Source organism: Delphinapterus leucas, chromosome 8 (assembly GCF_059928025.1).
Source record: "Delphinapterus leucas isolate spDelLeu-1000000601 "Yukka" chromosome 8, BTC_Dleu_Yukka2, whole genome shotgun sequence".
In the NCBI taxonomy this organism is placed as follows: Eukaryota; Metazoa; Chordata; class Mammalia; order Artiodactyla; family Monodontidae; genus Delphinapterus; species Delphinapterus leucas.
In genome coordinates, this window is record NC_143136.1 from 19,134,973 (window position 1) to 19,161,380 (window position 26,408).

At 55.8% G+C, this 26,408-nt stretch overlaps 2 protein-coding genes across 2 annotated transcripts in view; one reads left to right on the forward strand and one right to left on the reverse strand.

Annotated features, from left to right (window-relative positions):
- Window positions 1–6,002: 6,002 nt before the first annotated feature.
- WNT6 (Wnt family member 6) lies at window positions 6,003–18,199 on the reverse strand. The gene is made up of 4 exons (XM_022568310.2): window positions 18,050–18,199; window positions 8,868–9,088; window positions 8,306–8,640; window positions 6,003–6,639 (listed from the first exon to the last, which is right to left on the reverse strand). The coding sequence occupies exons 1-4, from the start codon at window positions 18,127–18,129 to the stop codon at window positions 6,178–6,180; spliced, it is 1,098 nt and encodes a 365-aa protein (XP_022424018.1). The 5' UTR covers window positions 18,130–18,199; the 3' UTR covers window positions 6,003–6,177.
- Window positions 18,200–18,247: 48 nt separating this feature from the next.
- PRKAG3 (protein kinase AMP-activated non-catalytic subunit gamma 3) overlaps window positions 18,248–26,408 on the forward strand; it is a 29,347-nt gene continuing 21,186 nt past the window's right edge. Inside the window, 2 exon segments of the mRNA XM_089915906.1 lie at window positions 18,248–18,402; window positions 18,500–18,681. Coding sequence (XP_089772032.1) covers window positions 18,248–18,402; window positions 18,500–18,681 — 337 coding nt within the window.

The following is a 26,408-nucleotide window of genomic DNA, read 5'->3' on the forward strand; positions in this document are numbered from 1 at the left end:
GAGTTTGGGAAGGGTATGGGGAGGGGCAGGGCAGGACCACTTTCAACCCGGGAAGGAGGCATGAGCCCAGAGTGGCAGAGGGCACCAGCAGGGACAAGCCAAGCTTGGGAGTCAAATTCCCATTGGCTGTTGGGGAAACTGAGGCCCAGAAAGGATTAGGAACAGGCCCCATGTGATAAGGGAATGAGTGCATAATTCAGGTTGCAGACCTCCTTAATCTGCATCTACTGCTCCGCATTTCCCACAGGTGATGCATCGGATGTAAATATCCCCTAGGGTAGGCCATTGAGGCAAATTCTGATTCTGGGCCCGTGCAGCTGACTCAGCCTTTCCAGGGGCAAGACCCAGGGGTCTGCATTTCTAACCGATGCCCCAAGTGATTTTCTTGAGGACCACACCTGGGAAATGCTACTGACCTGGCTGAGTGGCTGATTTTTTTTTTTCCTCTGGCCTTCATCGGCTGAGGATGTTTTTTTGCTCCCCTACCCTCCGCTGTTCATGAAATACAGAAGTGTAAGGGAGAAGGAGAAGACCCTTTCTTTGAAAACTCCAGGAAGTAAACAATACCCAAGCCTTGCTTGCATTCAGGCATGGTACGGGCCTGATGTCTTGAGGGTCCGGGAGTGCCCGTCTGGAGTGCTTCACCTCAGCCCAGGGAGGTGAGGGCGTATGTAGGCACATGGCCTTGGCATGTGTGAAGATGAAGCCCAGAGTGTCTGCAGCAGGATCCCCAGCGCCAGAGGACCCATGCCATGGGCAAGCCCCTATCAGCAGCCCCCAGGCCCCACCCTGGCCCTGCCCTGGGTTCTGGCCCCAGCCCCTGGAGCCACCGCCTGAGACCACTGGTTGGGGGGAGCACCAGGGGTGAAAGGCAGCGCGGAGAATGGTTCCAGCTGTGGTGGCTCTGTAGGAGGTTGCAGGGAAGGGGGGGCTAGGGAGGCGCCAGGGTGAGAACAGGTGGGACCCTCACTGCCCCAGCCGAGCCCAGCCCGGCCTCAGTCCTGATGCTCTGCCAGAGAAGGTTATCTTCGTGAAGAAGAAAGGGAAGGAGCCCCAGACTGATAAGGGAGCTCTTTGTCCTATTGTCCAGGCCTCAGGGACCATGGCCCCTCAGCAAGGTAAGGGCAGCTCCAGTCTCCCAAACTCCTGTATGTTAGGTCATTGAAAGGAAGCGGAAATGCTTCCTGAGCCCTCAGCCTCAGGCTGATCCTGGGCCTTCCTGCCGGCCTCCCCACCCATCTGCCTGTGTTCCAACTGTTCCTGATGTGGTCATGCACACATCTGGAGTGCCTCTGTGCTCTTCCCCCATCTCCCCAGTTCCACATTCCCCCACCACTCAGCCAGCGGGGGACCTCGATGTCTCGGACTGTGCCTGGGGCTGAGCAGCTGGGTGAGCAAGGGGGGTTGAGGTGATGGGGCATTTCTGAGCTCTGCTTCCAGCCCCGCTCCCAGGCAGCAGTGCAAAAGTGCAGAGCCATCTCTGAGCTTAAAGAGGACCAGGATAATTGTTAAAATGGTGCCTCCTGGGCCATCACTCTCACCTTTCATAGAAGGCAGTTCCCAGACTCTTGCTGCAGTTCCCAGTCCCTACTGGTCACAGAAGATGGACGCTAACACGTGAGTGCCAGTTTAACGACTGCAAGCACTCTCACAATGTGCTGTCAGGAACCTCATTTCATTCTGGGGAAACTGAGGCTCAGAGAGGTTAACTGACTTGACCCAGGTCAAGCTAGCAAACTAGGCTTTTTTTCACTGTGTCACGCTACTTCCACTGAATTCCTTTTAACCTGCTTGGGGTGGTGTCAGTCTCTGCCACTGCCTCAGTTTCCCTCTCTAGCATCATGGAGGAAGATATCCAGCATCACACACCCCATATCACCACCACCACTACCCCCCTCGCCCCCCGCCACGGAACCTGGCAGTAGAGACAGAGGCAGGCATCCCAGCCCTAAATCTGGGTCAGCCCGGAGGTCTCAGACAGTCTGGAACTCTAGCAGCTTGACCCGAGCTCTCCGTGGGCCTCCTTACTTCCTTTCCATCCTACCCTCTCCTGCCCACAGCTCTCTGAGTTCCCCCAGATGTCCTGCAGGTCCTATCTGTGAACCCTGTTATTAGGGAAGCTGGGCTCTGTGCGCCCTCTGGTGGCCCCTGAGAAAAGTGCAGCAGACTTTTAAAAAACAGTAAGCATTGTACACGGCCAGGGAGCGCTGGAGAAGGCAGAGCTTTGAAAACCCTATCCTTACAGTGCTTCATTTTTCCACCATGTGGCCCACAATACTGGTTCCACTCCCCCGCCTTGGTAAGTTAGCCAAGGTTCAAGAGACTCTGAGTACAAATTCTCCATGACACTTCCCTGAAGCCCAGGTATTTGACTGGAGGGAGCCAGGAGGAAGAAGGAAGGAAGGAAGGAAGGAAGGAAGGAAGGAAGGAAGGAAGGAAGGAAGGAAGGAAGGAAGGAAGGAAGGGAGGGACGGGGGAAGGGAGGAAGGGGGGAAGGGAGGAGGGGGAGGAAGGGAGGAAAGGGAAGGAAGGGAGGAAGGGGAAGGAAGATAGGAAGGAAGGAAGGAAGGAAGGAAGGGAGGAAGGGAGGAGGGGGAGGAAGGGAGGAAGGGGAAGGAAGGGAGGAAAGGGAAGGAGGGAAGAAGGGGAAGGAAGGGAGGAAGGGAGGAGGGGAGGAAGGGAGGAAGGGGAAGGAGGGGAGGAAAGAAGGAAGGGAGGAAGGGAGAGGAAGGGAGGAGGGGGAGGAAGGAAGGAAGGGAGGAAGGGGGAGGAAGGGAGGAAGGGGAAGGAAGGGAGGAAGGGGAAGGAAAGGAGGAAAGGGAAGGAAGGGAGGAAGGGGAAGGTAGATAGGAAGGAAGGAAGGGAGGAAGGGGGGGAAGGGAGGAGGGGGAGGAAGGGAGGGAGGAGGAAGGGGAAGGAAGGGAGGAAGGGGAAGGAAGGGAGGAAGGGAGGGAGGAAGGGAGGAAGAGGAAGGAAGGGGAAGGAAGGGAGGAAGGAAGGAAGGGAGGAAGGGGGAGGAAGGGAAGAAAGGGAAGGAAGGGAGGAAGGGGAAGGTAGATAGGAAGGGAGGAAGGGAGGAAGGGGGAAGGGAGGAGGGAGAAGGAAGGGAGGAAGGAAGGAAGGGGGGAAGGGAGGAGGGGGAGGAAGGGAAGGAGGAGGAAGGGAGGAAGGGGAAGGAAGGGAGGAAGGGGAAGGAAGATAGGAAGGAAGGGAGGAAGGAAGGAAGGGGAGGAAGGGAGGAAGGAAGGAAGGGAGGAAGGGAGGGAAGGGAGGAGGGGGAGGAAGGGGAAGGAAGGGAGAAAGGGAGGAAGGGGAGGAAGGGAGGAGGGAGAGGAAGGAAGGAAGGGAGGAAGGAAGGAAGGGGAGGAAGGGAGGAAGGAAGGAAGGGAGGAGGGGGAGGAAGTGAGGAAGGGGAAGGAAGGGAGGAAGGGGGAGGAAGGGAAGGAGGAAGGAAGGAAGAAAACCCAGATGCCCATTCCTTCTCACTGAAGCCTTATACCCCTTCTACATACAGGCTTCACTCTGGAGCCCCAATGTGATCTTTGAGGGCTGAACCAGGCTAGGTCATACAGGTGGATCCGGGGCCATTGTCAGGGCAGGGAAGATGCACTGAAAGCCATGGTTAGGGTCTGTCACATCCAGGATGAGTTCCCCTTCCCTCTGTTTCATTTGAAGTAATGTGCCCTCCCTGTGCCCCCATTCCCTGTGGTCCTAGGGGGGCTGCCAATCCCAGTCATGGTGGTACATTTTCCTCAACATTGTTATTAGTTCAGGGATAGGCAAGTGACCCAAGCTGACCTGATCCCAGCTTCCTTAGGACTTCTGTTGGGAAAGCCATTACTTTTTGGATTAGCAGCACTAAGAATGTAGACATACGGCTACCATATAAAGGAAGTCTCTCTGCAGCAGGAGAGCATAAGGACAGTGTGAAAAGAGAGACAGAGACAATCGGAAACAATAGACATGGGGGTGGGGGTTTAGGGAAGAAGATGGGGGAGAGAGAGAGAGGGAAAGGGGGGGGAGAGAGAGAGAGAGAGGGAGGGAGAGAGAAAGAGAGAGTGTTCAATGACATCAATCATTTGGGCCCCTGGGTTCAGCTGTGCCTAAATTCAGACTTACCCCTGGACTTCCCAGGTATAAGATCCATTAATTAATTCCCTTTGGCCTAAGCTAGTTTGAGTTGGGTATCTTCATTTGCAATCAGGGCCTGCCCAACGCCTGCAAAAGCATAGCTCTCTATCCCCTTTTTCACAGTAACTACCATTTATTAAACACAAATTTGTCATAAATTATTGTCAAATGCTAAGTGCTTTGCATATCTCAAAAAAATCCTTCCCACAATTCTATGAGGATGTGGATAGATTATGATGGTTATAAATTCTTTGCCTCTGTCCCTTTGAGAGGTGGAGTGTGTTTCCCCTTCCCTTGACTTTCGGCTGGTTCTGTGACTTGTGTCAACCAAAAAGGAGTGACAGTGATGCTGGGTAACTTCTAAGCCTGGACTTTAAGAAGACACTTTCAGTTTCTGCCTTCAAGTTTGGTACAGTCTATTTTGAATGCCAGCCTTATGTAAGAAGTCTGACTACACTGAGGCCACCATGTCATAAGGAAGCCCAAGCTAGTTACATGGAGAGGAGGCCACTGGAGAAGCTCTGGGGCACTAGAGGTATGTGAGTGAAGCATCTGGGACTGTCCAGTCCAGCCGAACCACCAGCAGAATTAGCCAAGTGAATGACCAGAGCCAATAGTTCTCTCATAAGGAGCAGAACCATGCAGCTGAGTCCTGACAAATTCCTGACCTAAAGGATCATGAGAAGTAGTTACTTTGGGGTTGTTTGTTATGCAGCAAGGGATAACTGAAACAGAATGATATTCCCATTGCATAGGTAAAGAAACCGAGGCTAACATGGCCTATACTGTAAACTTGTAAGCAGCAGCGCTAGTTTCCAACCCAGAGTGTCTGAATCTAATGCTCATGCTTCGCCCTGCATACCTTGATGGGAGAGTCATTCCCCACTGCAGTATTTGTACTGTGGGAAAATTGGGGGCTCTGAATCCCAGCCATTGGGCTACATCCTCTCTCATTCTCTCTGGAGTTAGATGGAGGCCTGAGGCCCAGTTCTGGCGAATCCAGAACCCCAAATCCTTCTTCTGTCCCTTTACCCTCACCATCAGCTTTCTGAGAGGAATCAGAAAGAAGGAAATGTGATTGGATGCCAAGAGAAACTTTGGGACAACTTCGCTTCATCTCCCTCTAAGCGTGATTGGAAATGCCATTCTGGGCAGTCTTTTCAATGTTAATGGGGGTGAAGTTAGTTTTGATGGTAACAAAATCTGATGTTACTAATAACATTTTCATCACATTCTACAGTTTATAAAGTGCTTTAATCCTATGAGTTTGGGTGGCCCTAGAAGTCTACCCTCGAATTCCCCAGGGGCCACAGAAACAGAAAGACAGATAAAGGTGTCCCCACAGCCCCGCCCCAGAGTTAGGACAAGGGCTGTGGTGAGAACCGAGTGCGCCACCGGAGGTTCTGGTCCTCTGTCTCTAGACCCTCTCAGTCTGCTCCTTTGAAGAGGCATCCTAGCTCTCCCCCAGCCTGCAGATTCAAGGCAGATGTGTACTAGAGAGAACAAGAAGAATGCCAAGGGAGAGCTTTGGTAATCTTCGTTGCCAGAGGAGCCCAGTCCGGTAGGGGGAAGATAGGGAACCAGGGTGATGACCCCTGAGAGGCTAGTTCTATCAAAACCATCTCCCTTTACTCACTCCTTTCAGAGCCTGTCCCCATGGCAGCCCTCCTCCAAACTATGGGCCCAGTCCTATTGATTTAAATATTTTTATTGATACTAAATGCACCCACCCACCCCATGGCCAGCAGTTCTGAGGAGCCCCGCATCCCGAGGCCTAGAAACTGGCTCTTTGGTTTCTATCTGGGGGCCGAGGAGAGAGAAGGTCTCCCCCAGAAGCCCCCGGGAGCGCCCCTTGGAGGCTCCTCCGGTGCCCTGGGTCTTGATGAGCGGGCGTATATCTCAAGCCCCACCGCCTCACAGTTTCCAGAGAGGCCTGGGAGATGGACTTTCCCAGGGGAAAGCTGGCAACGCCCCCTGCTGGCGCCCAGAGGTCCCGCAGGTGCCGAGAGGCGGCTCTGCGCGCAGTCTGGGGAGCCGGGCGATGGGTCAGAGGCAGAGGCTGAGTTCCTTGCGCACGCGGCAGCGGTGGCACTGCACCACGCAGCACCAGTGGAAGCGGCACAGACAGTTCTCCTCGAGCTGCACGCTCTCCTGGCGGTGGCCGCGGCCGCAGCACAGCAGGTCGCAGCCACTGAGGTCCGGGGCACTGCTGTTGCAGGCGCGGCCGCGCGTGCCCGGCGAACCGGTGCGCCGGTTGGGGGCGCAGAAGTCGGGCGAGTCGGCGGCGTATAGTAGGTCAGCGCGGCCAGGCGGCTTGAGCGTGCGGACAGCGGGCAGCAGAGCCTTGCCGTCGTTGGTGCCCATGACACGCGAGGCGCCGTGGAAGCGCTCGAGCAGCCGCGCGCCCACCTCGCGGAACGGGGGCAACTTCTGCCAGCAGGTGCGCAGCGCGCAGGAGCCCGACAGGCCATGGCACTTGCATTCAGTCCGCGTGTGGCTCCGCACGGCCTGCGGGGAGCAGAGACGCGGGCGGATGGAGACAGATCCAGAAGGCGGGACACGGCGAGGCCCAGAAGACCGACAGAAAATAAGATGGGGAGGGTGGTGGATGAAAGAAAGAAAAGAGCAGAGACCAAAAACAAACAAACAGAACAGGAGAGCGCAAAGTGGGGAGGAGGAAATCAAGGGCCCCACAGCCCGGAGAGGAGGAGGAAGAATGATGGAGAAGTAGGAGAAGTGGGGAGTGGGGGTCACTATGCAGCGTAGAGGTTCCAGGATCCAAAGCCAGGGAATGGGGGAGAAAGCATAATGGACAGCAGGGGAGAGATTCTCCCTGGAGGGAGGCGGGTGGGGAAGGTGGCAGCTTCGCACCCTATTCCTCCTGCCAGGCCAATCCCCTCATTCCTGCTCCTCAGGGCCCCAGGCAGAGCAGGCCGCCTGGGCTCTGTCTCCGCCACCCCTCCCCAACCCTCTCCGACAGGTATGTGGGCCTGTCTGGACATTCCTCTCTGGTCCCCCTCTCACCCCCCTGCCCAATGCCTCAGGCCGGAACCCTAGAAGACATAGGATGTGTGTGGGGGGGGGGTCCCTAGCACAACCTAGAGCTGAGGCATACGGTACAGGAGGGCCCACTGTGGATGCACTACTGAGAACTGGAACCCAGGAGTCCTGCCCTTTATTTACTATTTATGTCTGAAGCTGGGGTTGAAGACTCACAACCCCACTAGGGATTTAAGGGGTCAGACGCCCCAGGAAGATCATTTCCAGAAGCTCAGAGTCCAGGGGCCAACCTGATCTACAGACCTGTACATCTCCCTCCCGCTCCCAGGCCCCTTCTCTTTCCCCCCATCGCCTCCTGTAAACATGTGACTCAGACTGCTTCTAGTCCCTAAACAGGAGCTCATGGGACCCTCATCATCACAGAGGGAAGGGGAGAAGCTGCCAGGGCTCTGGACAGGGGCTGGTCTGGGATTGCTGGGCAGCCAGTTAAGTGCCCAGATTCAATCACAGCTTTCCGGCCTCTGCCTGACCCCCTTCTACCATCAGGATCTACTTCTCGTTCTTCTCTCCTTTCCAAGCCCATTTTCCCTTGGACCTGTTTAGTCCATTTCCAGGCCTCCCCCACTTCTCCCGGCTCCCCTACCTCCAGACCCCATACCTTTACCTCACCTCTATCCTTTCTTTCATCCCCAGCCTTTGTCTCCCTCCTCTGCCCCTGCCCTGGCAGCCAGCTCCCTACCTACCCCAAGCTTTGCCCCACATGTCCTGTCTCAGAGGTATGTCCTCCCTATCTTAGGTCCCTAAAGGCCCTGGGTCCTCTTCCCTGGGTGTCCCCTCCCTACCCTGCCCCCTGGGCCATCAGCCCCAGGCCCTCCCAGGCCCCCCAAGTAACTCCCTCTTCTAGGCTGGCCACTTCCCCTCCCACATGTCCATCCAGGCCCCCAGCCAATCTTCCCAAGTGGTCCCCATGGCCACGCTGGCTCCCCTGCACACATTAACGAACTCCTACACTGCATACCCTCACTCACACCCTCACTTCCCCACACCCTTCCACAAACTCAGTCCTCCGCACATACCACACTCTCCCACATCCTTTCAAAGCTGCCCACGTTCACACATTTCCACACACGCATTTCCACACACACACAGCCTTACACATCCTGCCCAGACTCACCAGCCGGCCCGCCTCGTTGTTGTGAAGTTGCACCAACGCACGGATGTCTCCGCGTCCCCGCTTGTGCTGCGCGTCCATAAAGAGCCTCGACTTCTCATCCCCGAAGTCCACGTCGTCGCCGCAGCCTCCCCACTCCCAGGCGGCGCTGCCGTCGGGGGAGCCCGCGGGGCCCGGGGGCCCAGGGGTACCTGGCAGGCCGGGGGGACGGGGCGGGGCCCGGCCGCGGGGCGCCTGGCAGCCACACTGCAGCAGCTCGCCCATGGAGCAGGCCTGCGTGACGGCGTGGCTGGCGCCCGCGGCCGTTATGGCAAACACGAAGGCCGTCTCCCGGATGTCTGCGGGGGCGGGGAGGGGCAGTCAGACAGCAGGACCAAAGCTGGGTACTGGGGGAATGCGGTGGGCCAGGCAGTGTGATGAGGGGTTGGGAGACAGGATCAGGGCAGGGTGCCCTTTGACCCGTGGGAGAAGTGGGGCTCAGGCAGCCTACCCAAACCTCCACCCTCTCCTCTGATCCCCCAGCGAAGAGAAAGCAGCCCCCTCCTGGTCTCCTCCCCACACTGACCCTGCTGCAGGATGCGCCCAAAGGCCTTGCTGTGGCTGGAGCAGTTCCAGCGGCGGAAGCGGAACTGGAACTGGCATTCTCGAACCCCTAGCCGGGCGCCCCGCGCTAGCTCGGCCACAACTTCTGGCTCGGCCTGGCACAACTCAGCCTGCCGCCCTGCTAGCCGCCGTGCCTTCCTGCAGATGCTGGTAGGGTCCATGACCAGGGGGCTGCCCACGGCCCTGGGAAGCAAAGAACAGCAGATCAGGGGTGTAACTCAAAGAGCCTGGGGGAGGGGAGGGAGACCAGCCCTGCCCAGCCCACAGCCAGGAGCTGTGACATGCCTCTTCACCCACCAGCTCCCCACAACTGAAATTCAGATTATCCTGTCTGGTTCTCTTACTATTCCATTTGTGTGTCCCCTCTTAATTAGGTTCTAGACTGAAATTGCTATAGAGCAAGGATTCAGTATTAACCTTCTGTGTACATCTTCATTAATAAATCCTTATAGGAATTTGACTCAAAGTGAAGGCACCTGGCACCAGGTAGGCCACAGTTAAAATTCAACAGGCCTAGCCCAAAAGGGAGACAAGGAGGAAATTAACCGAAGAAAGATCAAGAAGGCTGTCAAAGAAAAGAAAGTATATATCATAAAGAGATACCAAAGAAAAGTAGACAGTGACAGAGAAGGATCTGGTCTTAGTGGACCACAAGCTGGCAATGTGTCAGCTGATCAGCCCTGATGCTAGAAAAGTAGTGGCAATCCCAGAGATATAGAAAGCCACAGGATGTTAGAGTGGCTAGGGAATGGAGCCTCTGAGGAAAGTCATACCTTCTCTCTAGCCCGGATTTCTCTTTCTGTCAAATAGGAAGGTGAAGCTTTGATCTCTAAAGTGGGCCCTCCCACCCTGATATCCCCTGTTTCCCTGAACAGGAGAGCAGGAGGAAGGAACTGGGGACTGAGTCTCTGAAGCATTGTTGTAAAGTAAGTGACACTGACCCTTCTCCTGCTCCAGGGTCTGTGACCTTTTCAGAGCAGGATGGCAGCAAGACAAGCTTTTGGTTGCCATACACCATACCCCTGAAGGTTATACTGGCTAGGTACTGACACCCGGGTGGAACCACTTTAATTGGATTGCTCTTATTTGAGCACTTGGGGGCTGAGAGTAATTTGAAGCCACTCAAAAATCCTTTAGCGGAAGGCAGAATAAAATTTTGGGTGGGGAGAAGCGGCACCAAGAGATGGAAAATGATGAGGAAAATGCTGGTGGATAGGTGCCAAAGGTCAAGATGGCCTACTTTTCAGTTTAGCCTTCGTGTGCATCCGCCCCACTGTCCCCATTTGCCCTGTAGGTATGTGCTGACTAGGCACGTTCTGGCCCCAGAGCAAGGAGATGTAATGGGCTTACATAGCAGCAGGAGGAATTTAGGTCTTAAGCTAGAACTTCTCAACACTGAGGAGTGAGACGTTTGAAGATGTGGTTGCAGGAAGATGTGTAAGCTCAGTCCTTTAAGATCTCCTACCACCCCCTGTGACACACACACACCACCACCCTATCAGGTTATTGTCATCACCCCTACCCAAGTAGTCCAGGAGCCAAGGTTCTCTCCTCAGTGGACAGACTTATAGTCCAGACCTTTCTTCCTCCATGCTTAGGACCTGCCCATCACTGCGTTCCAACTGTAGCCTGGGAAGGTCCAGCCCCAACCCTGTCCTTACCTGTGTCTCTCTCTCTCTCTCTCTCTCTCTCTCTCTCTCTCTCTCTCTCCTTCCCCCTTCCACCTACTTATCCCACTTCATTACAAAAAGGATTGGGGGGCAGCTTCCAGCATGGTTGTACAAGGTCGGCAGATAAGACTATGGAGCAAGCACGTTGAGAGTTAGGACTGTCATTTTCTTTTGTCTCCCATGGCAGATTTTTAGCTACTTAATTTGTATTCCCCCCTCCCATTTTTTAATGAAAATTTGCATATTATGAACAATTACTATAATACTACAATGAATACCATTTAATACATGTTTCTGAATGAATGAATGAGCCATCTAAGGAGAAGGTCCTCACTTGAGCCCAGGCCCCTGTCCACATGTGGTTTCATGACTCCTAATTACCTTCCTCAAACATTTTCTTTTTCCCCCGCCGCATTCAGAGGCAGGGAAGCGGGCCTGCCCACAGCTGTCCAGCTCCTATTCTGCCACCTGCATGTCCAGAACTCCACCTGGGAGTCTGGGGCCCTGCAAACCCATCTTCCCCGCCCCACCCCCATGCCGCTAAGTTCCCCACTCTCCCCTCCCCAATCCTGCCCTCTGCTAACTCCCTGCTTTCCCAAGGCTGACTGGCCTTATCTTCCCAAGGTTACTCTACCCTATCCGTCTCCTCTCCCTCCTCCTGCACTAGGAAAGCAGGAGACGGTGTGGGTATGCAGGCAAGAGAGGGAAACACCTCTTGACCTTGTCTTTTTCCCAGGAGCTTGAGATAGGAGAGGAAGCGAGAGGAGCATGAGAGGCAGGGCCCTCCAGGAGGTGGGGCTGGCTGGCCCTTCACAGCGTTGAGGGGCTGCCCCAGAGTCGGTTTCTGGTCCGGGTCTGGCTCCCCAGGCTGGCTGGCTGCCTGGGAACTAGGCTTGTTTACAAGCCAGTCAGGAGGAGGGATGGGCAATAGTAGCGGCTAGAATCCCAAGGGACTAGCTTGTCCCCTGCCCTCCTGTCCTCACTCCCACCTTCAGTCACAGGAAAGGAAACTCCGAAGGGGATGGCAGAGGAGCACTGGGCAAAACAACAGGCCTCGCTTTTGTACCCTGGTCTCTGTCAGCTCTGGGTGAGCTGAGCCACTCTGGGCAAATCAGTTCCCTCTCTGGGCTTCAGAAAAATGAGGAGTTGGCGAGAGAGGCTTGAATATCCCATCTAACTTTAACACCATCTTTAAGAGCATCAAGAAAGAACTCCCCCATCTCCCTTCTTCCTTTACCCTCCTTTCTTCCCTTCTGCTTCCTTAGGGAATGAACTCTGCTGTCAGGGCCTCTGAGTTAGCATCCGTCTGAGATCAGCCCAGAGAGGATGTGCCCGTTTGGGAGCATCTGCGTGTTTGGAGCGGGGGCGGTGACGGGAGCACAGTGGTGGTAGGAAATATATAATATATAACATGTAGGATCTGAGATCCTAAACAAATAGTCACTCCAGCATAGAAAAAACAAGACTAGCCCTAAAAGAAATCAGTATGTAGACAAGATGGGACAAGCCTGGGTTTGGCCATTCTAGCTGGCACGGCCTGTGCCAAGATCTCCCTCCCAGGGACCTTGGTCAGGGGGCAGCCAGTTCCTACTGACAACATCTGTAGATCTAAGCCTTGGAGGCCTGGATTTCTGGCCTAACTTACCTTTCCATCCCTGGATTCAGAGGGCGGAAGAGAATGTCAGAGATACTCTAGTCCAGCTCCACCCACTTCACCCTTATTGTACAGGTGAGCACGGTGAGAAGAGAGGTGACTGACCCTGGCCACTCAGTGGAGGGATCCCCGCTGCGAGAAATTTAGGTGAATATTTTAAAAACCAAAGGGACTGGAGGAAGCGGCCACCTGTGGTCTTCAGATACCTCGTGTGGCCTCGCATGCCATCCTCCACATAGCCCTTACTCTGAGCAGGGTTGGCTAACTCAGAGCCGCCCCTCGCCACCCCTAAGTCATCAAAATCTCACCCAGCATCTCTCCAAACTCGCCTCAGATCCCACCTGCTCTAAGGAGCCTCCCCTGGGCCCCAGCCCTCACTGACCTCCCCGACTTGCATCGCTCCAAGTGGCACTCATTTGGGGGGGGTTTGTTATGCTGCGAGGGGCATAATTATTTTGTCATGTTTTCTTGTCCTCTCTCTCCAATTAGATATGAACTCACTCGAGACAAGGCCCTCAGGAAGAAGTAAACGTCATTAGCAGAACACACTCAGGGGTTTGAAGATCCATCGGACTTGGGTGTGTATCTGGGCTCTGCCATTTGCTGGTTCTATGATGTCAGCAAGTCCCTAGCAAGGGAAGCTGGCACTTATCATTGGTGGAATGGATGATGATACTTAACCTTCTGAGCCTCAGTGTCGTCAACTGTAAAATGGAAATAAATAATACCTGCCTACTTCCCAGGTTACCTGTGAAACGAGCCTGTCCAGAGAGTGGACTTCCACAAGTGTTTTGTCTTCCCATTCACACCCTTAATCATCTCCTGGGCCTGCACAGCACACGGGCAATCAGGAGCGTTTGTGAATTCCTGAGAACATGCTTTTCTCCGACTCTCTGCCCTTACTTAGCCTGGATCCCAGTGTCTCCTCCTCCCCTGTCAGCCCAGCCCGTGGACCAGGAGCGCCCTCCAGGACCCCTCCCTTCCCCATCGAGCGCTCCTCGGTCGGTGGATTCTTGAGGCCGAGAGGACCACAGATCCTTCTGATGCCTGCTCCTCTGAAGGGTCTCACAGCCAGCCCCCCACTAGTTCCCCACGCTCCTTAGTCTGACCCTCACTCCCAAGAGCCAGCAGAGGGAGTCCTGAGCCCTGGGGCCGTGGGCGGGGGCTGCACAGGGGTGGGGGAGGTGGGTGGGGGAGAAGGGGCAGAAAAATGTTGCCTGACGGCTGAGGCAGCTGGGCCCGGGCCTGTGCCCGGCCCGCCTGTCCTGTCCTGCTCTGTCTAACTCGGTAATTACTGCTCCCCTCCCCCCGTCCCTCCCCACTCCCCGACCACCACATCAAAGCCAGTGATGCCCCAGCTCCATTAACCCCTGCCTCCCCACGGCCCCCCACCACCCCAGCCCAATCTGGTTCTCTCTGCCCTGTGCTGGGTGCTGCCCTTCCCACCTCCTCACACTTCTCTCCTCCTCATTGCTCTTGGAAGAGGCAGGGGCTTTTCCTGCCCTGAATGACTTCACTGCAGAAGAGGGCTTCCCATTGGTCAGGGCTGTGGGAGGCAAAGGCATGGACACAGTGACCATCCGCTGGATATGCCAGTGAGCATCCGTCATGTGCCTTCTGCTCTCCCACGCTGAGGTGGGGAGCACTGTGTGAGGGTGGGGATGGGGGAGCAGAAGGGGCCCGTGGAAGGCCCTGTACCCCTTTCCTGAGCCCCACAGCACACAAGGGTACGGTACTCAGCAGGAGGTGGGCTCCCGGTCCCAGCCCTCAGCCACTTGCATTCTGGGGGGCCTTGGGCAAGCCACCTCCTGTCCCTGAGCTTTGGCTAGAGTTGTCACTGTAAGTGAGCAGATTGGACCAGATGATCTCTAAGTCCTTTCTAGGTCTAATTTCTGGATTCAACAGAGGGCCCCGAGCTGGAGAAACCAGCCCAAGAGGCCAGGTGGAAAGTGGGTGAAGAACCCTCCCAGCGACCTTTCCCTCCCCGAGCTCCTCCTCAGGCAGTCCAGGGGAAGCACCCAAGATCTCACACCCCCCCGCCCGCCCCCCCGCAGGAAGGAAGGCGCAGGCTAGAGGGCGCCCTCTCCAGCCCCCAGGGGCTGGCTTCTGCGTTCCCCAGCGCCTCCTGCTCTGGCTGGCTGGGTGCCCTACTGCCAGCCTGACCGAGGCCTGGCTGCCCGCCCCACCCTCGCCTCATCCCCTCCACAGCTGGATTTCTCCATCAAAGTACACACTCTGGAATCCCCCTCACTGGGCCCTGGTGATCAAGCCCCCCACTGACCTCCCCCCACCAACTCCTGACTTCTGATGAGAACGGGGCAGGAGGGGGCTGCACCCCGCAGGAAATGTCACAGTGCCAGGACTCTGGTGGGCTCAGGGCATGCTCTGGCCTGGACCGAGCCAGCCTCCTTTTGCCCCTGCCCTTTTCTGCTCACAGCCCCATTGTCTCCCTCCAGGGGAAGCTGCCAAGGCAGGAGGCCTGGAGGGGGTGCTGGATGGCCACCCCACCCCCGCACCATCCTGAGTCTGTGGGGGCCAGCCACAGGAGTGCCCATGAAGGGTCAGGGGCCCCAGGGGAAGAGGGGATGGGAAAGGGTGAGGGGGGTCACAGCTGGAAAACTGGGGTGTCGGGAAGAAGCCTGGGTCCTTTCCCTGCTTCCCCGAGGGACCAGAGGTGAGGCTGTCCTAGGCGTCTGTTCCTGTTTCCATAGGGAAGGGAGGCAAGATGAGATGGGGGAAGGGAGTGAGACTGAGTGGTGCTTTTCCTAGTGGAACAAGGGGAGGGTTAGTTTCTTTCATAGAAACTATAAAACAGAAAGAGGAAAGAGGAAGGGAGAAGAAGAGAGATTGATCTGGGTATTCTGTGAGAGTGAGCTATTTTCTACATCCACTGATTGGAGGTATAAATAAAGATGGGTCAGACATTGAGAAGAACTTCCCGGGGGAGGATGGAAGGGGGGCAGGGAGCAGGATAGGAGAGGTAGGAGCTGATGACCAGAACGGGATCTGTCAGGGCCAGAGCATAGGCTGGATGGCCTGGAGGCAGTAAGCTGGACAAGATGACCTCAAGAGAGCCTGGCCAGTGTCCTGGAATCTGGGATTCTGCAATTCACAAAGATATGGTTACAGATGGGAGAGAGACAGACAGAGGCCAGAGGCAGAGTTTAGAAAGCATGCATTGCATCGGAGAAGATGGGGGAGGGGGAAAGAAAGTGGAAGGGAAACTTCTCTGGGACCTGGAGCCAGGTCCCTGAGCCTATTCCAGGGCCTGGGCCGCTCTCCTCCAGAACCCTCCTTTCCTGACCGGGACAGTCCAGTCTCTCAGAGTTCCTGGGGTCCTGTCTCCTCCCAGCCTGGCTGCTGCTAGAATGTCAGCCTGGACTTCAGTGGGCTGCTGCGAGGCCAGCTGCTTTCCTGTCCACCGCTAGAGCTCTGGCCTGGCTTCTCTGAGAGGCAGAGAGAAGAGGTCCAGCAAACCAGTCCTAGACATCAGGGAGCAGCCTAGAATCTCCTGGCCTGAAGAAGCTCTTACTCATGGTGAAGCCTCCAGGGTGGGGGGCAAGGAATGACAGGAGCCTCTCAGAAGCATCTGAGTGAGGCATTTGCCAGACACCTTATCATCCCAATCCCTCACTCTTCACCCGGCTTGCCCTGCAGCTGTGGCCATGAAGGCCTCTGTGTTCTCCCACACCTGCCTTCCTCACCTCCTCCCCCACTCCCTGCTTTCCAGCTTCAGGGTCAGTCTCCAAGGGACCAAGTCTCTCTCCCTCTGGTGTGGCTCCCACCCAACAGCCCTTCCTAAACAAAGGAACCCCCATGGATACAAACCCCAGAAAGATGAACTCAGCAACACTCCATAAAACTGTCCCCAGCACCTTCAGTCTTCAGGGCCCTAAAGACAAACGCTTGGCCTTCCAGGAGCAGGGAAAAGAGACCCAAGAGGAGATGGTTGTCAGTAAAATGCATAACTGGCATAGTTGCCCAATGCATGGAGTGCAGTGGGAGCACAGAGAAGGCAAGGGAGGGAAGACAGAGAGACAGCTTCATGGAGGAAGTGGTATTTTTAACTGGAAGGATGAGAAAATTGGGACAAATGGGGCAGGGGGAAGGGAAGGCAACAGCCATCAGGGAGAGACCCCTGTCCCCATACCTTGAGGAAGGGCAAAGTTAGGAAAGGTGTGCATGGGGAACAAGAGATAGAGATCCCTTTACAAAATTTTGCTGGGGACCCTGGATTTTACATTTAAATTAATCCCCCTTTTCACCCATGGGGACTCTAGACAGAACCTGGGGTGTCGAGGAGGAGACTTACATTTAGGAGCACCTCCTAATGTCCAATTATGTTGTAGGTCATCCCACGTAATCCTCCTATGGAGCCTGCCAGCTAGGGGGACTGACTCCCTGTTCTACAGTTGAGACATCTGGGAGCAGGGAGAAGTGGCTTGCCCAAAGTCACAGGCTTAACAAATGGGGGAGGTTAGATCTCAGGTCCCTCTATTTCAAAGCTGCTACTGCATTATTCTAAGTGAGGATCAAAGGACGCATGTTCCCTAGCCAGGACCTCGGTCGTCCTCAGTTTGTCCCCTCAGCGACACCCTGAGGGACTTCTCTCCCACATCATGGAAGTGGGATGGTGGCCAGCAGCTCCCTGTGTGGGCATCCAGCTATCTTCCTAGAAGAGAAGGATCTGCCTGCCCCACCCCTTCTTCCAAATCCCGGGGTGGGAGAGGAGTGGAGGGTAGAGAATCCAGCCAGTGACATTGTGATATGCAAATAGACAAGACCTTGCCTTCTTACGATTGGCTGATGCACCAGCGGTATTGTCCAAGTCCCTCCTCTCTAAACACAACTATTCCGGGCGGGTCTTTGCTGCTCCTGAGACTGAGAAGGAAAAAAAAGTCTACGGGATCCGGATCTCTGAGCGGTCCCGGCCGGGCACCCACCTCCCCAGCCTCTGTCCACCTCCCAAGACTCAAAGTTCCCTCAACCTTAGCTGCCTAGGCGTCTGCTCTAGCTAGGGCCAAGTCGAGAGGCTAGGTCTGGGAAGACGTCCCCAACCCTTGGCTGGCCAGGCCTCCCTCCCTTCCTCCAGGACCCTCCACGGTTCCCAGTACGTCCCGAGCTGCACATTTTTTCACCCATGACCCCTACATATGGAAGGGCATAGGCTTGGGTCCCTTCCTGCCTTTCCTCCTCTTTGGTCGGGGAGGAGGAAGTAGAGAAAGCTAAGGTTCTGACTCGGTTTCCCCTTTACACTCCTTTTCCCGCCCCTACCGCCCACTCTGGAGGAGCCCAGACAGAAGCTGGTGGGTTTGTGGGCAAAGCAGGGCGGGGAAGAGGCAGCTGTTTGAGTCTTCCTGCCTGTGGCTTCCCACCTTGCTCCCCTCTTTTCCCCAAATCCAGCCCTCCTCCCCTAAATCCAAAGCCCTCCTCGCAGACTCTTTTATTCGGATCTCAGACTACAGATCTTGCCCGTCTCCCCGATGTCTTTCCTACCCATCCGCCAATTCAATTCCTTGGTGACCTGGATTGGGCGCATAACCTGGGGTGGGACACAGGAGAAGGAAACACAGTAGAATGTAAGGGGGGAGCGGGGGTGTGTGGGCATATCTAAGTGGCAGTTCAGAAGTGCCCCTGGAGGAGGCTGGCAGGAGCGGCACGCACCTCCCCCTCACCTCTCTAGCTGCCCGGCGGCTGGGCTCTGCGCACAGGTAGAGCCCGGAGGCGGCAGGAGCGCAATTCAGAGCCCCACTATCGGTCCCGAGGTCCCCACCTTCGAGCTCCAGGAGCCCCGCGGGGACAGTCAGACGCAGTACTCACCACCACAGTCCGCCGACGTGCGCCGGACACAGGAGCAGCAGGAACAGCAGCCTCAGGCGGGAGGGCGCAGGCGGCTGCATCGTGACAGCTCTACCGCGGGCCGGGGCGGCCAGGGGACGAGGCTGCGGGTCCAGCCGGTGCGCGCGGGGGCCCGGGCTTCAGGGCGAGCGCGGCGACGGCGGCGGCGGCCGGGAGGCGATGGCTCCGGCGGCGGCGGGGGCGGCGGCGGCGGCGGCGGCGGCGGGGGGGCCCATCCCGGGCGAGGAGGGCGCGGCGGAGGCGGAGAGCGGACGGGGCAGCCAGCGCCTGTGTCTCCTGCCGAGCTCGCTCGGGAGAAGAAATCAGAGCCGGGGGTGGGGGTGGGAGGGGAGCGGGGCCGGGGCGGGGGCGGGGGGCAGGGGGGCCGTGGGGGTGGCAGTTGCGACAGTCAGGCGACGGGACTCTCGGGAGGGAGCCGAGCGCCCCGGGGCGGCGGGCGCGGAGCTCAGCGGAGGGCGGGAGCGAGGTCCCGGGGCGGGGCCCGAGCGCGCTCGTGGCTGGGGGACCCGCCCGCCTCGCCCCCTCACCTCGCCTCTCACCGCCTGGGAGCCCCCGGCCGCCGCCCGGAGTCGGGGGCAAGGAGGGGCGGGAAAGTAGGGTGGAGAAGGGTTAGCGGGGGAAGGAAAAGGAGCTGAGGAATGGGGGACGGGCTGGAAGAGAGACGTTTGACAGGTTTGTTGACTGTAAAGAGAGAAAACTTCCCAGGAATGAGGGAGTTTGGGTTGGGGGGCGGTGCGGAGTGGGATGCTGGAGCGGGGGCCAGGAGAGGAAGTTGGCCCCGGGCGCTGGGTGCTCCAGCTAGGGGTGTCGAACTCGACGGCCCGATGGGCACACTCCGGAGGGGTCACCTCTTACGGGACCCGGCCTCCGCGCCGCACGCCCCTCTTTCAGCCTTTCCCTGAGCACGGGAGGAAGCGCTAGGCCTCCACTCTCCTCCCCAGCCCCCGCCTCATCAGGCCCGAGTTCAGGGGAGGAGGTGCGGAGGGGAGAGGACACAGCAAGAAGAACCTCTTTATGGCCTGCGATCCAGCGCTCGCACGTGTAGGCGAGCGACAGAGTGGAGCTTGCAGACTTCCAAGAGAGTGAAGGGTCAGAACTCGCTGCAGCCGGGCCTCGTGGGTCCGTGGGTCCCTGCCTCAGGCCGCTCCCCCCAACTTGGCCGGGGCCAGAGGGGGTGGGAGGGCCAGCTGCAGGTGAGATGGCGTTTATCTGATTCTCTAATGCCACAAAAATGTCTTTGATGCCCCTGGCCCCCTCCCCATGGGGGGAGATCAAAGGCCCCGTGGGGAGGAAGGACAGCTCCATTCATCACACCAAGCGGGCTGGCAGGGAGCTGTAGTCCCTGCTCCTCCCTCTGGCCCCGTGTGCCCTAGGGGTGCCGAGGGACAGGTGGTGCAGGACATTCCACAGCAAAGGCCAGTCTCCCTACCACCGCTATCCAGAGCAGCCATCAAGCTGTAAGGGTGCTCCTGGGTGGAGAGGACAGACAGACGACCTCAAGCCCGTGTGGCAGAAACTTCAGGCACCTAGAGGAAAGCTCCTGGTCTTCTGGAATGGGAGGGGCGGGGAGCACCTGAACTTGGGGAATGAGGCCACTGCCCAAAGAAATAAGAGGAACACCCTGGTGAGCAGAGAGAAGGCAAGGTTCCGAGTGTGGGCACGAGTGGATCACAATGGGCTGGGGTTGCAATAAAAGACCACAGATGCCTATCCCAGGGGAGGAGGCAGATCTAGGAAAGGAAGGATGAGCAAGTGGAGAAGAGAAAGGAAATGGAGAAACATTGGCCTAGGCATATAGGGAAGCCCCTGGGTTTGCTGGGAGCCCCACCCCAGGGCCCTGGTGTCCAGGTTGAGTCAGTCTAATTCCTTGTACTGGGTACTGAGAGTTCTGGTCAGGGTGCTGGAGCGTTCTAGAGAAGGGGGCTAGTGGCTGAGGGAGATAGCCAGGGGGGCATGGCCCAAGTGCAGCCCCTCCCATTTTAGCCCTTAAGAGCATCCAGATGCCATACACAGCCCCTGCACCTCTTAATTTTATACACAGTTGCTGTTGCTGCAGGGCAGTGCCAACTCCAGACCCTGCACCCTCAATGACATGCCCAGGTTGGGCACACACTCAGGCCAGATGGTGCTGAACAGGCGGCTGGAGGGCTCTGGGGGTCCCTGGAGGCTGCAGGTGGCCAACGACCAACCCCCTGGGGACCACTGCCTGGGTTCTGAGCCCCCTGCCCCCCCCCGGTCCCCCGCCCCCACCCTGCTACTGTTATTGTAGATTATGAAATGCTCTCCCTATCCTGCATTCTTCTCCGAGGCAAGAATTTTAATGTATTTGTCTTTGTCATCAGGGGACCAGGGCTCTGGGACCGCCCTGCCTCTGCCTGAGGAGGGATCGCCCCAAATCTAGTCCCTGCTGCCTCCAGACCCCAGCCTCTCTCCATTACCACCCCCTCATGCCCTAGCCCTGTCCCTCCCCTCCCCCTCCTAAGACACGGTCTCTCTGTGGGGTGGATAAAAATGATGTTATTGAAACAACAGAATTGGGAGCAGTGGCAGGGAGCAGGGATCAGCTCAGGAAACTGGGGCGTTTGCCAAGAAGCCTTCTCCCCCGCAGGCAGCCTTTCTGCCCCCACCCCCCACCTTTCCTACAAACACACGCAGAAGGCCCCACCCCTCCGGCAGTACTCTCTCTGGCCAGACCTTGTAGAATATTTGGCCATATCTGGACTCCCCAAGCCCTCGTGCTCCCCCCACCAATGCACCCCTGAATCCCATTCCAGAGTCAGCCGGCCCAGTAGTGCCTGCAGAAGCACTGAGGCAGGGGAGGGGTGGGCTGTAGTCTGTGATGGGCAGGCCTCCCGAAGCCCCAGTTCCCAGGGCCCCTGTCCCAAGGGCAACCTTGCCTCTGCCCACTGCCTTCTGCCTTCTCTGCACCCCATCGAGGGGTTGGCTGGCCTCTGGTCAGAGCTAGAGCAATGACTTCTGCCCTTAAGCCCTCAAACCTTCAGAGAGATGAGTTCAGATGTTCCTGAGGCTTCAGTCCATCACTGTCACTTTAGAAGACCCTCCACGGAGCAGGGCTGGGAAACTAGGAGATGGAGCCAGAGGCATACAAAGACAGATCAAGATGCATGCATACGCATGCACGCTCGTACACACCCACAGCTGGGCACAGACTGCCAGATACCCCACAGAAACCACAGGACTCCCTCACCTCTCCTAGACAACGCTGGGTAAATTTCACCCACAGGTTTGGATGGACACACAGGTGGGCTGGCTCAGGCTGAGACACATGCTGCTTCCCTGGAGATCACATGCACACACAAACGCACACACACATCACCTCTGCAGCATGAATGGGGTGGTGCCACTCTGATCCCCCTCTCTGTCCTCTGGGCCCCTCCACCTCTTCCCCCATCTCTCTGCCTTAGGCCTAGGCCTCGTCGCAAAAGAAAGGTGGGGAAGGAGAGACAGGGGTGTCTGGCTGTGGGGTTGGAGAGGAAGGAGGGGCAGAGGTGGGGACCGTGGAGAGGGAGAGAGGCAGCTGGAGACAGATAACATCAGAATCGCTGCAGGGGAAAGCAGAGCCCTCTGTCTGTCGGATTCTCTCTCTCACTGTCTTTCTGTGTGTCTTTTCATGTCTCTCCCATCTCCATAATTCGGTCTCTATTTGTGTCTGTCTCTAAATCACTTTCTCTGTTTCTTTGTTTCTCAGAATGACTGAAGCTGCAGGAGCCCAGGAATTTGGGCCTGTGACCCTTCCCCTCCCAATCACCTCCCTCTCTCTGTCCCTCCCTACCATCATCCCTCCCTCCCTCCTTCCCCAGCAATGGGACCTAGCTCTCATTCCTTCAGGGTGGTGACTGGACTTGAGAATTCCTCAGGGCACTAGGTCTCTGGGTCCCAGGAGAACAGAGAGAGGAAAGGCCAGTCCTCTAGAGAGACAGAGGGAAGAAAAAAGATAGAAAAAAGAGAGAATCACTTTCCTCACCCTTCTGAATCCCAGATGCTCTACTCCAGCTTTTCGCAGCCCACCTGAAATCATGAGAATGTGCCTTTCCAGCCCAGAGTGGGAACTCAAATGCCTGGTTCCCAGCTTTAACCAGTCTTTCCCTGTCTTGCAGGTCAGGTTTCCCTGAGACTCCCTCTGGGTCTTTATCCAAGGGACCCCCCCACCCCCACCCCAGGACCTGGTTCCCCACAGAGCCCACCGGCCTCACATCTTCCACATCTCTCAACCCTATCCACGCACCCAGCCTTCCCATCACCCCATCAGTCAAAGGGAAAAAGAACCCAGGGGAGCTGGAAAGAGGGGGAGTGGGGAGCAGGGGCTGAGAAGGAGGGGCTGCTGCTCGCCCACCAGAACTGGGCTGGGGGGAAGCCAGGGAACATTTGTTTCCACTTAGCTCAGCCCCAGTGGCCCCGAGCGGGAGTGGTTGGGCCCAGGAGCCTCTCCAGCCATCCCCATCCAGGCCTGGCTCCTGCATTGGAAGAACCCTGGCATGGCCTCGGGGGTTCTGGAGACAAGTCCCCGTCCTCTTCTCACTGCGTCATTCTTCTCCAGGTCACACCACCTATCCCCACTGTTTCAGCCCTCACCTCTCAGGGAATTAGGCCTCCGCCGTCCAGGTCTCCAGACCCAGAGCCTTTCCTAATTGTGATGTCTGCTGCCTACCTCTCCCTGGACAGCAGTCAGCAATTTTTTAATCAAACACATACTATGTGCCAGGCACCCGGCTAGACAGCGGAGAGACAACGGTGAGCAAAAGCAAACATAACCCTCACCCTCGTCGGGCTGATGGTCATTAATCATATCACGTCACAGACAAGTGGAAAAATCACAACCTTGACCTGTGCTGCAGAGGAGAAGGGAGCGCACAGCGAGAGGCTCAAGCAGGAGGGTTGATCAAATCCGGGAAGGTGGAGAAGGCCCCTCTGAGGAGGAAACCCTCCAAGTGAGATACAAAAATAAGTTGGGGTTAACTGGGAGATACAGGGAAGGAAGAGCATTTCTAGCAGAGGGAACAGCCTTGTGAAAGCCCTGCAGGGATCTGGAGAAGGCAGGAGGGTGGGAGAAGGGGGCTGTTCTCTTTTGAGGGCACATGGAGTGGGATGGCTGGCAAGGTGCTGCCTCCTTTCACGGCAGTTGCTTTCAGGAGTGTTCAATTGTACATTTGTTCTACGTTCTTTCCTATGTTATCTTAATAAAATGTTTTTTTTTAAGCAATAGGAAGCAGTGGAGATTTCACTGGGACAGTGAGTGACATGGTCGCTTCTACATTTCGAAAAGATGACTCTGGCCACAGTGTGAAGAGGAGGTAGGAGAGGGACCAGAGTGGAAGGAGGAAGATCGGTTAGGAGACTCTGCAGTGGCTCTAAGTGGCCCGGAACAGCCTCTGTAGCTTCCACCTGCGTCAATGGCAGAGGCGAGGAAAGAAGCAGACAGCACTGACCACTGTGGAGGAAGTAGGGTCAATGGACTTGTGGAGAGGTTGGAAATGGGGTGAGGAAGAGGCAGGTGGCAAAGAAGCCTCTGGGATTTTAACTGGCCCAACAGGATGAATGGTGGTGCGTCCACTCAGTCAAGGAATGCCGGAAGAGGACCAGCATTAGGCAAGGTTCAGTGGGGAAATTTGGGACGTGAATTAAAGATGCTTTCCAAACATTCATAAGGAACTGTCGCAGAGGCAGTTGGAGGTATGGGTCTGGAGCTCAGAGGGGAGGCCGGGGCTGAGTCATCCTGGGATAGGGTGTAATTAAGCCGAGAGCAGGCCGAGATCGCCCAGGGGAGAGTGCACAGTGAGAGCAGCCTTCGTGAAGTCATGTTTCAGGCTGGATGAAGGGGAAGAAGCTGCAGAGGAGACTGAGGAGGAGCCACAGAGGCAGGAGGGGGAAAGGAGCGCTGTGCTTTCACAGAAGCCAAGGAAAGAGAGCATGGGCAGTGGGCGATCATATCAACCACTTCTGAGAACCAGTCAGATGAGAGGAGGATGTGTCCGCAGAACACATGAGGAAAACCACCGAATCATCTAGACCTCAGGCTACTTTTGCCAAAGCGCGAGGACCACCCCGCCACTTTCTTGCTGTGACACTTCCACAAGCACACCTCTAACAAAACCAAGTCCATGCTTCTTGACGTGGCATTCAGGGCCTGCCATAGTTCAGCTCTTTGGGGGTCTCCACAGCCTCATCTTCCTGGTGGTCTCCACCAGAGCTCCAGGCTCACAGTGGCTCTTGATCAGACCCCCAATCCCTGGCCCCCACTCCCACCCATCCACACTCTGCTCAGCTGCCTCCTGCCCCAGCTGGCCCAGCTCAGTGCCCATGTCCTCCAAGGCCCCAAATACCTGTAGTTGGAGGCAATCTTTCCAATTCCCAATCACTCAGAGCACTTTGCAGCTATTTTATAGGAAGTACAGCATTTAGAGTTGATTTTGTCCTCCACTTGCTTGTGAGTTTGGGGGAGGGTGTGATCCATGTCTGGCCTGCAGTGGACACTTCATAACCTTGGATTCTGTTGAACTTCAAGAGGGTGATAGATACTCTGTGGGGTGGGGCAAGGCAGATTCAGCAGGTGGGGTGTCATCTCCTCAACAAAACCAGGTCTTCTGAACTCAGGTGGGAAACTGGGGGTCCAGGGGGGACCAGAGGATTTCTTAACATCCCCTCTTCTGGTGCATCCACACAGCCCATCACTAACAGCACGGGCTGTCTCAAGAAGCCTAAGCACAGAGTCACAGCGCCATCTCCTGGCAAGATGGGACACTGTTCCTTAAGAAAAAAATACTTTCTGAAAGGTCTCCATAAGAGAGATGCAAATTAAAAATTAGGATTGACATACGTGCACTACCATGTCTAAAATAAATAGCTAATGGGAACCTGCTGTATAGCACAGGGAGCTCAACTCGGTGCTCTGTGATGACCTAGATGGGTGGGATCGGGGGAAGGGAGGTCCAAGAGGGAGGTGATATATGTATATGTACAGCTGATTCACTTTGTTGTACAGAAGAAACTAACACAACATCGTAAAGCAAATATACTCCAATACAAAAAAAAGAATTATGAAAAAAATAAAAATTAGAACCAAGAAGAACATCAACCTGTTAAATTAACAACAAAATTTTAGAAGGTGTAAAACTCAAAACTGGCAGAGGTGTAGAGAAAACACTTGTGTATTGCTGGTGGCACTATAAATTTGACCATGCTTTCCAGAGGGCATGCTGACAAAATGATCATATACCTTGCATGATTTTACCTCTGGGGTGATACCCAGTGTAAGTTACCTAAGAGGAAAAGAATAACATACTCTATGCATGCAAATGTAATTATACATTTTTCTATGTCAGTGAAGATCTAGAAGCTTATGCAATACTTAGCTAGCAATAGGGTGTAGTTAAACCAAGTATGATCTGATCATACAATAGGTATTGTGCGGGCATTAAAATGACAGATACGGGGCTTCCCTGGTGGCGCAGTGGTTGAGAGTCCGCCTGCCGATGCAGGGGACACGGGTTCGTGCCCCGGTCCGGGAAGATCCCACATACCGCAGAGCGGCTGGGCCCGTGAGCCATGGCCGCTGGGCCTGCGCGTCCGGAGCCTGTGCTCCGCAATGGGAGAGGCCACAACAGTGAGAGGCCCGTGTACCGCAAAAAAACAAACAAACAAAAAAAAATGACAGATACGTTCATTGTATTGAAACAAAGAACAGTCTGTATAAAATAATGTCAGGTGACAAAAAGAGCACCCCAAATGTGATTTTCATAATACAGACTATGCAGTAGAAACAGTGGGTGCAGCAGAAAGGATCAGAAGAGGATTTTAAATCTTATAAGTAATTGATGATATTCAATGGTGAAGGAGCATTTTGAGTTTTTTGCTTAGTTATTTACTCTTTGGCTGAAGCTCATTCTTATTATAGAGTCTTCAGCTGTTGAGTGAAAAGAAATCAGATAAGGAGAGAACTGATTGGGACAACGTCCGGAGCTCATGGGGCTGGGGAACAGCTCTTGGGGACGGTCAGAGTCATAGAAATTCCCCAAGGCTTTTGTCCAAAACTTTTCACTTCCTAGCACAAGCTCTCACATGTGATATGTGTTCAATATATATCCGTGGAGCTACTAACTAAGGTGATGCAGTGCCAGAAATACCGGCCATCTTCCTCAGCACCATTCTCTCGCAAGAAGCCTCCTTCAATTGCCCCTCAGCCCTATGTCTTCAGATGATTTGCCCTGGTTCTATGTGGGCCAGATCACACAGCGAGGCTAAAACCGAACCCTGCTGCCTGACCTTCCTGATGCCTTCAGTGCCTCCTCCAAAAATGACTCTT

Bases quoted from the DNA above. Each gene is read 5' to 3' on its own strand.
- WNT6 (XM_022568310.2), bottom strand. From the start codon at position 18,129: ATGCAGCCGCCTGCGCCCTCCCGCCTGAGGCTGCTGTTCCTGCTGCTC. The intron at 9,089-18,049 runs GTGAGTACTGCG...TTTGCTTCCCAG, and splicing joins CACGTCGGCGGACTGTGGTG to GGCCGTGGGCAGCCCCCTGG. The intron at 8,641-8,867 runs GTCAGTGTGGGG...CCGCCCCCGCAG, and splicing joins TGGGCGCATCCTGCAGCAGG to ACATCCGGGAGACGGCCTTC.